Source organism: Anastrepha ludens, chromosome 3, assembly GCF_028408465.1.
Source record: "Anastrepha ludens isolate Willacy chromosome 3, idAnaLude1.1, whole genome shotgun sequence".
NCBI classification, from domain to species: domain Eukaryota; kingdom Metazoa; phylum Arthropoda; class Insecta; order Diptera; family Tephritidae; genus Anastrepha; species Anastrepha ludens.
The window spans coordinates 56,262,887-56,281,379 of record NC_071499.1 but is presented as its reverse complement, the minus strand read 5'-3'; the positions used below and the strand labels follow the sequence as shown (position 1 = coordinate 56,281,379).

At 37.8% G+C, this 18,493-nt stretch overlaps 1 protein-coding gene across 1 annotated transcript; it reads right to left on the bottom strand.

The window, feature by feature from the left end:
* Positions 1 to 17,750: 17,750 nt before the first annotated feature.
* LOC128856463 (uncharacterized) lies at positions 17,751 to 18,493 on the bottom strand. Its single transcript, XM_054091765.1, has 2 exons — positions 18,078 to 18,493; positions 17,751 to 18,002 (listed from the first exon to the last, which is right to left on the bottom strand). Exons 1-2 carry the CDS (start codon positions 18,307 to 18,309, stop codon positions 17,827 to 17,829), a joined length of 408 nt encoding a protein of 135 aa, XP_053947740.1. The 5' UTR covers positions 18,310 to 18,493; the 3' UTR covers positions 17,751 to 17,826.

Sequence of the window (18,493 nt, the reverse complement as noted above, 5' to 3'; positions counted from 1 at the left end):
AAACAACGTTAAAAAAATTAGCAAAAATTAACGACGATTTTGAGCGGTTTCATGCTTGCACTTTATTATATTAAAATTGAATGGGCTATAAAGCAACATACAAAATTTAAAAAAAAAAAAAAATTAAAAACAAAATTACTAATTTTTTTTAATTTTAATAATTTTTTTTTATTATTTTAATAAATTAATTAAAATTTAAAAAATTTAAAAATTAATTAAGATTAAAACATTTTTTTTTTTAATTAATTTAATCAATTAATTAAAATTTGGAAAATTTAAGAATTAATTAAGATTACACTTTTTTTTTTATAAGAAGTTCTTAAATCTCGATGGAAATTTGGATTTATTTAAATCTGTTGAATTTCATAAATCTTGTTAATGTTTGAGACTTGGATTATTATGATCTTTGTTATAGGTTATAGTTATATAAACCATAGATAGGGAAGTTAAATAAATGAAATACCACTCTGGAACTCCCCTAGTAGCAATAAGGCGCCATTTTGATACCATTTTAAAACCATCAACAGGCAGATATCTACAGCCAACCACAGCTGTTGATGTAATGAAGAAGGTAGACAGAATTTAGGTTGGAGCACTGCCCAAGGCTGTCGAAGAAACGAGCACTCAGTGGCTTTAATCGTCTAGCTGCTAAACCCGAACATTTACAGAGAAAGTGCTGAACAGCTTCCGTCTCTACAAGGGGGGTTTTCGGAGTGGCACACGAAGAAATTGAGCTCTTCTGCGCTTTCCTGATAAATAAGTTGTGCAATTTTCCTTTAACAACAGTCATCCCACAATGACCGGCTAGAAGACCTCTGACACCAATTCAGTCGACCACTTCCCGGCTAGCTCATCAACAATTTTATTTCCCTCTATGTGCCTATGTCCTGAAACCCAGATCAGAGATATGATGTCTGGGTGCCCAAAAGATTTGATCTCCTCTTTACAGGAGTTGACCAGTTTGAATCTACAACATGACATTGTCAGAGCTTTGATAGCTGATTGGTTATGGGAAAAATGTTAATATCTTCCTCGCTCCTATGTTCCCTAAGTATTTTGCATGGCTGGAAGATTGCAAAGACTTCTGCCTGAAAAATACTAGCAGTATTCGGCATTTTAAAGGAAATAGATAAATTTGCTGAGTTAGAGAAATCCACTACTTCGACTCCCGATTCAATCTTGGAACCGTCAGTGAAACCAGAGGTTGATTGATTATCACATTCCGGTACAACATTTCCCCTCGTTCCAATCTTACTTACTTGGAAAGAGCGCCCTGGAACAACACTCAAACTTCAGTTTACGGAAAGAGAGATCTGTATGAAGTTTAGAGAAATGCGGTGTTCACTGCCTGAAAATGCAACCATATCTCTTGAGAGATTTCCTTCAGAGGCCAACCTCCTTTAACCTGATTTCACTTTGAACAGCAATAGAAATGACGTTAAAGTAGATGTGAAGTAAGTGTAAAATGACTTTAAGGGCAGCATGGTGACAAGTTCTGCAAGCTCCGGTGATGCCAATACTTGTAGTCCTTTGCACCCTCCCCAGCTGAGTGGTAATATAGCCCTTCCGAAGAGCTTTCCACCAAACCAGGCATCCATAAATTAAAAATGGAACCACTCTGTTGTACATCCGGCGCCCGAATGAGTAGATGCGTGACTACCATTCGGAATTCAGAGTGAACGTAAGTTCGAATCTCGGTGAAAGGCCAAAATGAAGAAAAAGTTGTTTTTAATAGCAGTCGCTCCTCGGCAGGCAATGGCAAACCTCCGAGTGTATTTCTGCCATGAAAAATCTGTTCATAAAATTATCTGCCGTTCGGAGTCGGCTTCAAACTGTAGGTCCCTCCATTTGTGTAACAGAATCAAGATGCACACCACAAATAGGAGGAGGAGCCCGGCCAAACACCCAAAAAGGGTGAAGGCGCCAATGTTGTACATCCACAGAACGACTTGTGGCTTGAGACCCAATTTTTTGCCGAACATAATTTTTGAGGAGTAGAAAGCTATGCAGGCCTTCTTTACCCGATTTCCAATGTGTAACTACCAATGGAGTTTGGAGTGAAGTATCACTCCAAGATACCGTACTTCCTATGGAAGCGGGAGAACGTGGCTATTTAATCTGGGAAGTCTAAAGTATATATGTAGCTTTATATTTTCCTCCTCCGTTTTATCACACTTGATTTTGAGACAACAACTGGTAGGCCAGCAACAGAAAACGGCCAATGACTTTTCCAAGAGCTCAGCTATCACTGAGGAAACGGTCCGGGTACCATTAGGACCAAGTCATCAGCATATGCTACTACATTAACCCCACCCTGTTTTAACTTAGTCAGAGGACACCTCCCTACGACGTCCACCTGTGCACAAATCGAATGACTTTAGCCCTACCTGCCACTGCATTAACTTACTTACAGCTTCTCAACGACAAGATCGAGAGACAGATACGTTTTTCCACCTCTTAACTATCTAATTAGTGGCAATTGACTCCGCCTTAACATTATTAAAAGCACTCTCTATATCTACAAAGGCCGCAGAAGTGAATTTTTGGCCCTCCAGAGATTATTCTACAGTCCCTACCACTTCATGAAAAGCTGTTTCCGATGTCTCCTTCAGGTAAGCATGCTAAGCTGGAGATAATTTAGATTCAGAGTGCTCTCGAATGTGATAATCAATCAATCTTTCAAATATCTTTACGATAAATGTGGTAAGAATTATAGACCTCATAAAAAAATAATAATTGAAATTAAAAATTAAATAAGTAAATGGTCACAATTTGTCAATATGTCAAATTTTAACTGAACTGTGCTAGGTTATTCACTAGCTTTGGTGGTTTAATTTTGATAACAGTACACTTTTTTATGAGTTTAAAACATAAAATTTGATATTTACGAAAATTTAAAGTTCCAGCAAAATAAGTCGTAATATTGTCATCAGTAATAGAAGGTTCAAAGGACGCAAGAAGTAACCATTTATTCCTACCTATTATGCACATCAGTATGGTGGTGAAGAGAACTAAGAAGGTGGGGCCAAGATCAGACCGGTAACCGGATCTGAGCGAATTTGAAAGAATCAGCTGGTTGGTTGACGTCACCTAGGTCATGTCGATATCTATTCATGACGATATCTATAAACAGTAACAGAAAATACCTCTTCACATTTGCTTAGAGCGTTATAAATAGTAAATTGAAAACTTTGAAACCGGTTTTCATGATTTTTTTGATTTATTTCGTTCTGCCAGCAAGCGGGCGATACCTGTATGTACTTGCATGTAGCTTTATTGGTAGATGAGCAGTCAACTGGCATTAGAGTGTCGCAATTTGTCGCCTTGGTATTAAAACAAAGGGAATAATAAAGCAGTAATGGCAAAAAATAGCCAGTTCATCGCTAATGTACCGAAGTTCATAAACCTCTCATACAACTCACTTGTTCCTAAGTACTCGCTGGGGCTTATAGTGCAAAATGCTTGTATACGGCAGAGAAAAATGTAGTCTTAAAAAATACGAGTACACACTGAAGTACTACCACTTCTTAATTGAAATATTTTCGTAAATTTTTTAAGCCAGTGTCACCAGTTTTTATAAATATATGCATACATACAGACGTTTTCTGCACGCGCTTCAGTCATTAATTCTTTTTATGGGAAAGCACACATACAACTCTTCCATGCAATTAGAGCTTTTCATTGGCTTTGAAGTCAGCTACATTTGAGCTGGGTTTGTTTTAATAATTTTTCTATCGTTTGCATTTGAATTGATGAACCTATGCAGGCATATAGAAGGAAATCATGGGGGAAACTAAATTAGCACTGTAGTTGATGCTGTATACTGAAATACGATGCCTGAGAGCTTACCTTGTTGTGGGGTATAATGATTTTTCTTCTAATTTGCCGTGTTTTTCAGGACACCTCGTTAGTTATATATACATATAAGTATATATACATGTGTAGCAGATGCTTTCCATTTCAATTCAATCGGGCTATTCGGGATATCTTCTTCGATTTCGATGTAACTCAAATATGTTGCTCTCTGGTCAAAATAATGAGACACGTATTTTTTTGTTCGCCCCAAAAAAATTTTTTTCAAGAGTTATCGGCTATTTTGTTTTTCGGCTCAAAATCGATTTTTTTTATTATATAAGAATTTTTTTTTTTAATGCCCATAACTTAGTCGAAAATGAACCAATTTTAATAATTCTAGATTCAAAATGATCGTCTTACTAGCACGAGCGACTTCACGTAGAAACAATTGCAAAAAAGTAGTTAAAATTTTTTTATTTTCCAAGAAACGAAAAGTGCGAATCAGGTTTTTTACCTAAAAATTCATTGCTCAACAACTGATTTTAGCATCTGGGCATTCAGCTCAATTGAAGTTTGAGGCGTCCTCTTGATTTGGAAAAAGTTAAAAAAAAATACACTTTTTGAAATATTAAATTTCGAAAACATTTCGCACTTTTTGTTTTTTTGCAAAATTATGTATATAGTTGGACAGAAGATATGCGTGAACTTTAAAAAAAACCAATTGGAAAAAGTTCTTCCAATCTGATCACGCTTTATTTGACAAGTTTTTCAAAATCTTTTCATTCTGCTCTCATTTATGCTCTAACAAATCAAGTGATTTACCATAAATAAAATTTGTTTCCCGAAAATGTTTGACAAAAATATAGAATTTTTGTTTCTCAAGTAATTTTTCTATATTAAGTATATTTTATAAAAAAAAAATTTAAAGAACAAAAAATCATAAAAAATTTGAAAAGAACCAAGGACATTTCACTTTAACGTTGAATAAATAAAGATTATTAAATTTAATAAGTTCTCAATTTCCTTCTGATGGGCCTACAAATAAACAAATTTTTAAAAGCAGTGTTCAAAATGTTTGGATACTTCACATGGAAGTGCTCAAGTAAGATTGACGATTTAGTACAAGTCATCCTTCGATACTAGCGAAATAAGGCCATCTATGCTGAGTAAAGTTGTACCGAATTGCCCGGATCGGATTGGTGTGACAAGACACGCCCGAGACATACACATAGCCGATATTATTGCTGACCACCAAATGTCATAAAATTGTCTAATACTGTCAAAAATTCCAATCTTCATGACGCTTTATTTACATAAAAATACAAGCCAAATGAAACACCCGTTACTAGAAGCTTGAACTCATTTATTTAATTTACAGACTATGTTAAGGTAAGTCGTTTTTCTGGGCATAGAGGAAGCCCTCGTTAGCACAAGATCCATAATTGAGGCTCTTAATATGTTAGGAACAGGCATAGGTCTCAATGAATGGATAGAGAACATGCTTAAAACTAGAATAATCATCGGTGAACTAGACAGCAATACTCTGGGAGCTCTGGAATTACGCAGCAATTGCGCCACAGATTGTAGTTTAAGTGTAAACCCGAACAAAACTGAACTGATGTTATTCACTAAGAGAACCAAGGTGCCGAACTTTAATCCCCCAAAATTAAATGGCGTTAGTCTGAAAAGATAGCTACTCTTTCACCAATTTCTTCGTTGTATTTTAGTGATTTGCATGCTTCTATGATTGCTAGTAGTTCTACTTGGAACACGCTGGCATAGTCAGGAAGTCGGATTGATTTGGATATGTTGAGTGGCTCCGAACAGGGGTCAGCTCCAACGCCACAGTTAATCTTAGAACCATCAGTGTAGATTTCAATGTCTACAACCTGCTAACCCAACAGGCAAAATACTTAGGTATTACCTTAGATCCCAAACTCAGCTGGAGGTCTAACGTAGAGGACAAGGTAAGGAAAGCGAATATAGCACTTTACACGTGCAAGAGAATGTTGGGTAAAAAACGAGAGGAAGGTTGGAGACCCCACCAGAACTATCCTATTGGTCCTACACAGCCAATGTAAGGCCAATACTAACATATGCGGCACTAGTTTGGTGGCCCGCAATAGAAAATAAATACAATCAAACCAAGCTGAATAAGAAACAAAGAACAGGAGCGCTTAGCACCAGTCCTACTGAAGCGCTTAATGTACTAATACATCTATGTATTACCATTCGACTTACATATAACTACTTGCAGCGCGGTTAGACTTAGAGATATAGGAAACTGGATAACAAGATCGTACGGTCACAGCAAGATACTTCTACAAAGACTCTCACTGCTCAAAAACACAAACTACACATTCCCCTGAACTTCAAGAAAGACTTTACAGTACGTTTTCCACCGAGACCCGAATGTAGGAAAGGAAAAGTGATTGGTACATTCGACATTGAAATCTACACTGATAGTTCTAAGATTACCTGTGGCCCCTGTTCGGAGCCACTCAACATATCCAAATCAATCCGACTTCCTGACTATGCCAGCGTGTTCCAAGTAGAACTACTAGCAATCAGAGAAGCATGCAAATCACTAAAGTACAACGAAGAAATTGGTGCAAGACAGTCAAGCAGCTATTAAGGCCTTTTATTTCAATTCCATTTCATCCAGGTTAGTTTTACAGTGCAGAAAGGAACTGGGTTTCCGGTCATAGGAACATAGAGGCAGATGAGCTAGCAAGAAAAGGTTCTGCACTAGACATAACAGAGGCGGTGGCAGTTTCTACACCATCAACACAATGAAAACACCCATTGCTTTACACTGCTATGCTTTAGCCGAAAAAAGGTAGAAGCAAATAAATAGCTTTAGTATTACATGAAACAAGCCGTCGTACAACATCTAGAGGGCAAATTATCTGGAAAGTAAGGAATCACTCAGCCATACTTAACCTCCCTTTCTATCCAATCTACAGAAACTGTTAAGCGGAACGAGTTTAAGAACTCGATCTATCCGAATGTTCAGATCTAGCTAGATCGGCAAGCCCTTTTTACGGCAAATTGATGAAATCTCAGATGTAGACAAAGTTTATTGTTATACCTAGATCTAATGAAATGGATCTGACTTAAAAAAAACACACACAAGACTTCATCACACGAGGACGGTGCTAGTAAAACGACGAATATTTCAGAAGGAATACTCAACCACTACAACAACAACATGTTGGGGTAATGTACAATACTTTAATAATTACTAAGAAAAATACGATTTAAGATCGTAAAATATGGTTGATGCCATACGGCCAAGTAAAATCAGCACCAAAAGAATTCAAAAAAAAATGTAAGCCACATGCTCCAAAAATCGAAGTATAGATCCCGTAATTGGTCCCCGAGAAACCAATTTTCACGATTTCATACCGTCGAAGATTCTCATTAGGAACTGTAAATTGAATTCTACTCAGAAAGGAAAGACAATCAATAGTTCCAGTAATGATACTAATTATAAATGAACCCTACAGAATAGATCTTCTGCTCAATGAAGAGTCTTTAAGTCATTCAATAAACATCGAGAGCGGTACAACGCTAAAGGTTCCGAAAAGTTCATAGATTTTGATTAGTTTACCCAGTATTTTTGTTACATTTACTCGCAGCGGTCAACGGTACTTTAAAGTGACTGCTGAAGAGTTTTTAATTTTTATTTCACAACTTTCGAACACCTAACGCGGCCTATCTTTCTCTTACTTTATCCATAATTTGTTTAGAAAATCAGAATTAGCATAATGCAGTAATTTAAGTCATCACAGATATACACAACATACATGAATGGATATGTCAGTATGACAAGCAATCGGTGCTCCAGAGGCTGTGTTTAGTTTCGATCTTTTTTCTTTTTTTGGTTATTTGTTTCTTTATGTAAATCATAAGCAATTTCAGAGATTTTATCACGCCCATCACTTACCAATCACTCTTCATACAAACTTTGCAATCCCCACACACGCACACAAGTACACACATACACCTTGCATCTATGAAAAACAATGAGAACGCACACATCCATTCATATCTACAAATGTTCCCTGTAGGGAAAAATATGTTATATTTAATCATTTTAGACCAATTAAAATATGAAAAGTTTATACGGAATTGATTTTTCCTAAGATCAATTACATCCTCTTTCACGTATTGTTACTTTCTTAACATCCAAAAGTTTGTTCAACTTCAATAAAATTCTAATAAAAAAATAAGTTAGGTTAGTTTGGAATGGTTGCCTTGGACGAAGATAAACGGGTTCGTCCTTTGTGATACCATTGTAAAGAAAGTAAGGTGAATAGGAAAACCTGAATTTGAGTCTGATGGGGAGCTCCTCGCAAAAAACTTCTCCGCCAACCTCTCCTTTCAACTTCGATCCATCCCTGAACAAGTTCACCAGGCCCTGTCTCCAAGTGTAGCCTCCCGTCCACACTTCCCTTGATCAAGTGTGAGTGGAGAAAGTTCCGGTTGGACTAAGCGAGGGTATACATTGATCCGTTGACAAGGGGATGAACTCAAAATTTCCAAGGATGCACGATTACCCATAAGTGAGGCGGAGCGTAAAGCCTGAACCCCTCATTCTGATTGCGGTACAGGCAGCGGCAATCTCGCCTACGATGTCTACGGATACCACATTTAACATTGCGTTGAACGCCAGAATAGGAGTCGTTCGAAACGCCCAACTGATTTCAATGAGTGCCGAACTTTGAACTTTTTCCGGCTTCTTCACCAATGTCGTCTTCTTTAGAGAGTTCCACCAGACTATAATTAAATAAAATAAATAAAAATATAATAAAAAAATAATAAAAATTTAAAATTAAACGTACTCACTGTAGGAACATTAAATAAATTAATGCTAGCCTAATTCTGGAAACCCTGTTTATGTGCCCGTCGGTTGCGCCGAGTATTTTTCTGCGAGTAAATTGGGAATAAAATTGGTTCCAATTTTTGCATTTTTGGGGGATGCTTCCGTGTAGAAGTCCACGCAAGTGGGGAAAGTCCCTGATTGACATTCAGTCACGGTCCAAGCTGCAAACGAACTAAGCACAATGATTTGAGTGCATCCATCTGGAATGTTTGGTTTCTTTAATGGGGAAGGTGCCTGTGACCAGCCAACTGACCAACATCTCGTTCATTTACTCCTACGTCCCAATGGAAGAGAAGGATAATGCAACCAAAGATTCCTTCAATGAGCGCTGCTCCCGCCACGATATGGAAATCGTGGCTAGCGACTTCTATGCCAGGGTGGGAAAGGAGAAAATTTTCAGTACCACAGTCGGAAAATTCCGTCTGTGCAATGAAACATCCGGTAACAGACAGAGGCCCATCGACTTCGCCGGAGCTCAAAACATGGTAGTCGGCAGCACCAGATTCCAGCATAAGAGAATGCACCAAGCAACGTGGCTGCCTCCTGATCGAAAACCGCGAAACCAGATCAATCATGTTGTGATAGGTGGAAGACACGCTTCTAGTGTTTTGGATATTCGTACGACCCGAGCCAAATTACGGTATGTGCAGCAAAAAACGTACATCTAACTATGCAAAGAATGTTTGACATCGAAAACCTCCAATCACAATAGACAACCAGAAGATTCGCCACTAGACTCTCACTCCTGCGCTCTGAGAGTACTGCCCAACAAACCGGCATGCACGAGCAATGGAGTAGCATTTCCTGTTCTTTAGGTCCCGCCGCCGAAGAAGAAATTGGATTTCGACGAGCCAGAAAAAACGATTGGTATGACGAGGAATGTCACGCTGCCACGGAATAAAAAGGCGCTGCGATCGGGCGGAATGCGTGCCCTATGGGATCACTACCGGGAGCTGGCAGAGGACGACAGACGCATTATAATAATGAAGAAACGAGAGGCCGAAATACGTGAGTACGAGGAACTTAATTCCGAAAATTCTATCAAAAATTTCAGCGGCTTACAGAGAGTTTCAAGACAACTGCGCACGTCACTGAGATTGTGAAGCTCCCGATACCCCAATCGTTGACGAAGGGACTATTGTTTCGCTACCCGACCATGAGGTGGGGAGAATAGCGATAACGCGGCTAAAGAACAACAAAGCCATGGGTGCCGACAGACTGCCGGCTGAGCTATTCAAATATGGAGCTGATACGGTGCATGCATCAGCTTCTATGCAAAATATGGTCAGATGAAATCCTGCCACAAGAAGGGTGATTTTGCAATCAGCAATCAACCAGATATTCACTATACGCCAAGTTTTGGAAAAAACCCATGAAAGGAGATTCGACACACACCATCCTTTTGTCGATTTTAAAGTAGTATTCGATGGCATGAAAAGGAGTTGATATACCGATGTCTGAATTTGCTATCCCCGGCTAATACGGCTATGCAAGATGGCGTTGCTCAATATCAGCGGTGCTCCAGAATTGAGAAGAACCTCTCCAAGCCAGAGAGGATGACTGGTTTCAGACAAGCTGACTCGCTGTCGCGTGATATCTTTAACCTGATAATGGAAAAGATCATACGAGCCGCAGAACTTAATCGTTCAGGCACAATTTTTTATAAGAACGTATGCCGATGATTTTGACATCATCGCCCTTAACATCCGCGCTGTTAGTTCTCCCCTTTCAAAACTTTCCAGGCCTTTTCCCCCAAGATCTCAATTTTGCCTGTTAGAGGGTTTATTAGTTATTGCTTTTATTTGATTGACTTGGAAATAGCGTTTTCCCAATAAATATTAGGCTGGAGGATGATGGCTGTAGTGACATTTCACACTAAAAAACTCTTTGTTTTCTTTTTTTGTTGTTTTTTTTTTGTATTTCTTCCATTAAGTTTTGAGTTACAGGGTGTTAACAATGGAATTCAACAAAGAGAAAATTCACATCTTTTCTTTGATAAAGGCGAAAATGCAAGCCATGCCGCTGAAGTTGTGAATAGTGTTTATGGTGCCGATACTATAACAGTTAAGTGCGAGCAATTTTGATTTCGTCGATTCCGTTCAGGTATTTTTGATGTTAAAGAAAATATCGATAATATCGAAACTTGGCCGACATGTAAGAAGTCCAAAACTTAAACCATTAACGTAAAATTTTTACGCAAAAATTATAGATTTCTTTTTCCCCCAAATTAATACTTGTATATTCATCAGTATCTACTAATACACAAACCTCTAGTCAAAACGTTGCATTGCTCTATGCATAGACGAGTTTCAATTCACTTATCTAAAAGAGTAACCAACTAATTTGCAGACTTATTGATCATTTTACTACTGGTCCCATTCTAGTCAATAGCGAACTAGTAAGCTTTCTTCTATTAAATACCAGCATCTGAGCAAGAATGTTTAAACACCAGTGTGGCTTTTCCCCACAGGGTTTCTATCCGAATCATTAACGCATCTCAATGACTGCGCTGAATGTAGTTCGAGTTGGTGACACTTCGTTCAGTCAAAAACCCCTACAGTGCAACCGATCAGTTCGAAGACGAGCGTTGTCATCGATGAACACAAACTGATCTTCTACTACGAGTTCAATTCAGCTCAGTTCATTGAATAGAAACTATTGTTGTTGCGTATGCACAGTTACGAACGAATTATGCTCTAGTAAGCAAATAAACATTTCCATTTTATTTACACACGGCAATCAGAAGTATTATAATAAATTTTTTCATCGCGCCTTCAAAATGTACTGAATGAATATTCGTATTGACATTTAATTTGGAAGTTATCAAAACTTGAGCTTCACCTCAAGACGCTTAACAAACATTTTAATACAATACTTTTCTTACCTTCACGCATTTAAAATATTGCATTCTTCACTTGATTCTGTGATGGCATACGTGCATATGCACGTAACAACAACAATAACTTAGTAATTTTTCTATGAAAAGAATTCAAGCCTCACCTTCTATGCTCACACATATCCATATACCTATATATGTACGTACTATGAGTGTATGTATATGTAAGTAGGCGTCAATTGTAAATTATAATTTTATGAGTTTTAGCCTCAACATCGACTGCTGCTGAGTGGATTTATGCCTGCAATTAAATCAGCATACAAATTGTTGTGGCTCAAAGCACCCAACCCACTTGGCTATTAGCAGCTTCCGTTTCTATACAGATTTAATGCGAAAATTAAGGATTTTTATGTCGGAAGGTGGCGCATTAAAACTTTAATACCCAGTGGGCGAGGTGAAAGCGTTGCTTTGTATAAAAAAAATATTCTCGCAGCTTTTTAATCTCATATTGTGCTAATGCATAATCACTTTTTTAATAATAAGAAGTATGGCTTAATTTTTTTATCACTTAAATGCAAACACATTTTTTATACTGAATACTGTTTGTAGCCAGCAAGGTTTATTAGAAATATAATTAAATATTACAATAGGGATTGTAGCATTTTTTAAATTATTTGCCAAGAATCCCGGATCGTTCGGGATTTTTAGTTTCTAATGAAGCATTTTGTATAGCTCATACAACTCGCTGTTCCATCGGATACGGAACTCTTTCTCACCTACGTGAAGAGGACCAAAGATTTACCGGAGAATTTTTCTTTCGAACGCTCTTTCATCAGTTGTCGTCATCGTCCAAGCTACAGCGCCAGATACAAGGGCGGCATCCGGCTTTATTACAGCGTTGTTCTCTTTTTCCGAGAAAGGGCTCTACTTCTCATTTACCTATTGTGTTACCCTAAGTAACATCTGTTAGCAAGAGGCTGACGTAGTTCTGGCTGTTAACACTGGCACCTAGATAAACAAAGTCATTCCCCACTTCAAATTTGTGGTTGCCAACAGTGACCCAAGAGGCGAGGACTCTTTGTATGTAGACAGCAGGTACTTTGTTTTACTCTCGTTCAATGCAAGACCCACTTTTTCTGCTTACTTCTCCAGGCGCGGTTGTCCAGGCCGACAATCTCAATATCGTCAGCATACTCAGCATATCTCGAGGATGCGCGAAAGTGCTCCGTCACGGCAGTCCTTCGAGAGAGAACCCACTGGTGGGCGTAGAGGAAGAGGGAGACCTAATCTACGTTGGGGAGATCAAGTGAGGCTTAACCTGGCAACACTCGGTGTAACCAACTGGCGCCAGCAAGCAGCGAACCGAGCTGGGAAGCGCAATGCTTTGCAACATTTGGCGGCAAGGCATGGCAAACATGTTCACGGATGGCTCGACGTTGGACGGAAGGGTTGGTGGGGGAGTATTGTGTAAGGAGCTTCTCATCTTAAATTCAGGCTTCCGGACCACTGTAGTGTTTTCCAAACGGAGGTATCCGCAAGTAAGAAAGCAGTGGATTGATTGCTTACCTTGGTAATTACCGTTAAGGAAGTAAATATTTACTCCGATAGCCAAGCGGCAATTAGGGCCTTGGGCTCGTTACTTGTGCGTTCGATTGGTCGGAGAATGTCTGGCTTCTCTCTCGATTGCATCTAAGTACTTCGACATCAGGCTCATTTGGGTTCCCGGTCACAGCGGCATAGAGGGCAATTGCTGGGCCGATGAGTTTCGTCACGAAATGAGAGGAATGGGTTTCTCTTAAGAACCTGTGGTCTGCTCCTGGAAAGATGGGTCTCGAGTCAACTCAGCTAGGGCAGCTATTTAACCTAACCTAACCTAAGGCTGAACCAATTTTCGAATGTTTAGCCATTTACTGTTCCTGAAAGAAGTTTTAATTAATTAAAAAAATTAATTGAGTGAACGACGAGTGTACGGGGTATCCGATCACAGAATTAGAAAACTAAATAAAAAAAAATACTAACGACAAAATTTTATTTAACTGTTACAAAGAAGACGAATGCCGATTCTATTCTTTCAAAATTATTTCCTCTAAATGTTGACTGTTACGTCAAATAGACTCTTGCAATCTGGCCTCCGAACTCTGTACCACTCGCGATCGATATTTTCTGTTAGTGCTGAGATGGTAGCTGGGTTCGTTGCAAAGACTTTACTTTTGAGGTATTCCCAGAGAATAAAGTCTGTAACAGTAAGATCTGGTGATGCGCTTGGCCAGAATATGTCACCGAAACTCCTTATCAGTTTCATCATCATACATACCATCACAGCTCGTTGTGAGCCTTAGTTTCCTCCACAATTCTTCTCTATGCATCTCCGGTTCATAGCGAGACTACGATAGTTGGTCACTCCTATGCTTCTGAGGACCTTCTCAACGTCGTCTAACCACCGTTTCCGCAGCCGTCCTCTTCGCTTTTCACCAAGCATGCTCGCATGTAGAACCTTGCGTGCCCTAGCCATCGGATGCGTTGCGATTTGGCAAACCGCACAGCGTTTTCGCCTTGCAGGAATCCTCTATCTCGCTGTTATATCAGATGCGATATACCCCATGTTCTCCTCGTACTAGACACAGTATTTTTCTTTCCAGATTGTTTAATTGTATTCGCTTTCAATGTTCACGTTTCGCATCCGTACGTTGCCACTGGTCGAATCAGTTTTTTATATATTTTGATTTTCGTTTTCCTACTCAAGAGCTTGCTTTTTAATAGTTTAACGTGGGCAAAATATGTTCTGTTTGCAGCCTGTACGCGGTCTTGGATATCAGTCGTTGTATCATCTGTTCTACTGAGAAGCAGTTCGAGGTACTTAATTTCATCCACGCTTTCAAATTCGTGATGGCCAATTCTACGATCTGGCGCTTTTCTCAACGTGTTAAGCCTTGCGAGATACTTCGTTTTGTTTTCGTTGATCTTTAAGCTGAAAAATTTTGCTTTTGATCGGAGTGCTGGAAATACATAAATTATATTTCTCGCGAAGATGACCAGGTCATAAGCAAAACCACATCAGTTTGTTAGGGAAGAAATCACGCAATATCGTCATGGCCTCTCTGGTCGTGTGTGGCGTGACGCCATCTTGCTGAAACCATGCATGAATACTGATAGAAATAGGTATGTTCTCTCATTACTGGCAGAAAATAATCGTTCATCAACACTATGCAAGTGATTATTGAGCCGTATATTGAATATAATACCACCCTACGAGCGACCTTCATCGACTATGAAAAAGCTTTTAACTCTGTCAAAAGAGTATGCATATGGGAAGCCTTAGAGGGAATGGGTATTCCGAGAAAAACCATAGATTTAATTAAAAATAGCTGCAATGGTGCGAATGGTAGAGTTCTTTACAAGCGAAAGCTCAGTGAAGTTTTTGTCTCCACTACTGGAGTCCGACAAGAGTTTGTCTTGTCCCATGTATTATTTATCGCTTTCGTAGGCTGGGTTTTCCAAATATTCGACCCTGTAAATCGGGGGATTACCTGGGGAGTGAACACAAGTCTGGAAGATCTGAAGAACGCGAATGATCCTGACTCTCACATTCATTTGAACACATGCAGATGAAATTCAATTTGCTTCAGCAAGAGTAGCAAAAGCAGGACTCATCATTAATATTAAAAAGCCGGAATCTATGCGTTAAACAGTTTTTACTATTTGGGAAGTTTCGTCTCCAAAGACGGTGCTGCAAAAAGTTCAATTTACAACTGTATAAATAAAGCACGTAAACGCATTCGCTAGGCGTCAAAATACATATAGTATATGGCACTCCAACAACATCAGAACTTATACAAAGTTTAAATTTTTTAAGGCGTACGTAAAGCCCGTGCTGTTGTACGAATCAGTGAGTTGTGACATTGACCACAAAAGCAAAGCTGCAAGCGTATATAAACAGGTGTCTGCGTAATATACTTAAGACAGGATGGAGCTATGAGTAATAACAAACGAGGTGCTCTGAAAAATTACACGCCAAAACAGCATCAACGATATAAAGAAAATATATGTATGGATGGACAGGACATACTCAGAATGAAATATCGCACGCCGCCTTGACTTGGAACTCGCAAGGAACGAGAAGAAGAAGCAGACCACTGATGACTTGGCAATGGACTATTCGCAATGGAACTGAAAAATCGTTTAGTGAACTGAGACCTATGACGAGAAAAAAAAGGTTTGGAAAAATTTCGTAGAATCCTTAGCTCCTACAAAAGTTTAATAATCGTTCGGCATGCCCCGATAAGTGACACCATCCGCAGAAACGGCTTGGCTTTGAGGATTTAAAAAACAAGAATATGATCGAATTATTCCATTGTTTGATAATGCACACCAAACCGTCACTTTTTGATTATTCTATTTTCCTTATTTACCCTTCCATTTAAATAAAAATGGGCTTCATCGCTCCGAAAGATAGTTTTTACCATACAAAGAAGCTCCAATATTGTCTCCCGATTTAAACTTTTGACGTCTAAGATCCTTCCTAAATATATAATATACAATAATTTTTAGAAGTCGCCTGGCCGCCGGTCTCTTGCGTACCGATTGACGCGGTATATTGTGCAAAAACATGCAGCGATGAGTCTGATATCTTCATTTATACTCAACTAGCGTACCCTCGCCCGCTTCGCTAGGCGATAAATTCAATGATTTGCTGAAAGAGAATAAAATTAATACGAAACAAAGCAAATTCTTTGATACAATTTCATTCGAACTTTATTGTAACACTTTTTGGTAGACAACGTTTTTGGGTTTTTCATCTTTCGCGTGAATAATGACGATGGTTTGCCAACTCGTGAGCAAGCTACATACAATTGTCCATGAGAAAAAATTGGGTATTCTAAATTAATACCGCACATTTGTAGAGACTGTCCTTGCGCCTTATTAATTGTCATAGCGAAGGCAAGGCGAATAGGGAACTGCAAACGTTTGAAATCGAATGGTAAATCCGCCGGAATCAGTGGAATTCAGGGTATCAAAATGTCTTCTCCTTTCTACTTCCCTTTCAAAATTGTTGCTTCGATAACGTTACCCATTAGCTTCTTCACAGCGAGTCTGGTACCATTGCAAAGTCGGGGCACATTACTATTGCGCAGCATAATAATCGGTGCTCCAATTTTTAATCGTAAATTATGAGGTGGTAAGCCTGGCAAATCGGGTGAGTTTAAGAATTCAGTTGGATAATTTACGACCTCATCTTGATCAGTAATAGTGTCCATTGACTTATACGCAACTATGTCACCAGGTATTTGATCTAAAATAGCTGAATTTATATCATTGACGTCCTTATTTTTCCCAGCTAAAATTGCTCTTTCGCTGAGTCAATCATGGTTTTTGTAATGTTGAACTATGTTTGGAAATACACTCTGTATCAATGCCTCTTTAGACTGTGCAAAAGTGCAGAAATTGTTAGGCAATGTTATCATTCCTGTTGTTTTTGAAAAAAAGGTTAATTTTTTTTGGTTAAAAAGTGTTTTTTGAAGTTTTGAAAAACACTTCGCTCTAACAAATTTCTTCTCAGTTAATTGCTGAAAATTAAATATTTTGAAAAAACTATTTTTTTTTTTTAATTTAACGTTTTTGAGAAAATTTTGTTTTTGAAAAATTTTCATACTTTTGTAAAAGTTTAAATTGATTTGTTAAAAAAGATTTTTTTCCGCTTTGAAAAACACCCCCTCGAAAAAATGTATTCTCTATTAATAGTGGAATATGAAATGCTTTGAAAACACCATTTTTTTTTTCATTTTTTTTGGTTTTCAGAAAATTTTGTTTTGAAAAGTTCCATACCCTTGAAAAAGTTTTATTTTATTTTATTTGTTTAAAATTTTTGAAATTTTTTTTTTTTGTAATTTTAGAAAAACACCTCTTCGAAGAAATTTCTTTTATCTTTTTGAGGAAAATTTGGTTTTGAAAAAATTTCATGCTTTCGAAATTTTTTTATTTTACTTTATTTCTTCAACATTTTTGAAAACAATTCTTTTTATAATTTTCGAAAAACACCCGTTTGAAAAAATGTTTTCTATGTGTCATAGTGGTATTCCATTAACTTTTAGGATTATAGTCAAATAATATACTTACAAATATCTACGCTTTCACAAATAGCAACAATAAACAAATTTCCTCAAAACCAAAAAATTTACTTTTTTTTTCTAAAAAAATTCTAAACAAACAACGTAATAAATTTAAAATTTTGTGTTCACGAAAAAACAATATTGTTTTTATTGTATTAACTGAAAACCAAAATGTTGCAAAAAATCAAAACAAAACTAAATTATTTTTTTGTGTTCATTTGGTCCATATGTTCCATAAAAAGTTGATATGGTAAATAATATGCAGGGTCTGATACACGCAAATTTCCATTGACCATTATAGTGACAAAATTATCGATCACCAATTCCAACAGGATTTCAAAATCAGAGTTGGAATGAGTTGTTGTGTGGTGTACTTCTGAAAAAATGAGAAATAAACAAAATAAATCTAAAAATTCGAATTCTAACTTTATCTTGTGTATGTTCTTATTACCTTTGAATTTTTCCAATGAAGCACCATTCATTTTAAATTTTCCAAGAATTTTTTTTTTCATTTCGCGTTTCTTTCCTTTTTCATTCGATTCCAACATTTGTTCATAGCCGAAAACATCGTTTGCAAACGCATTCATTTCCATATAGAATTGGTCAAAGAAAGCATTGCTCAATTGAATTGAAACATTATTTTCATAAATACGTAGGGCCTTAACTAATGCACCTTGGTACATACGTAACGCAGATATTCATCGCGACCTTGACATCGATACTATTGATGAAACAATACAAAGCGCTAGCAGAAGACACATAAATAGACTATTAACGCATACAAATCCTATGATGAGAAGACTACCAAATAAAGAAAAATCTACCCAAAGTCGGCTTAACCGTCAAACACCAACAGATCTTGCAAAA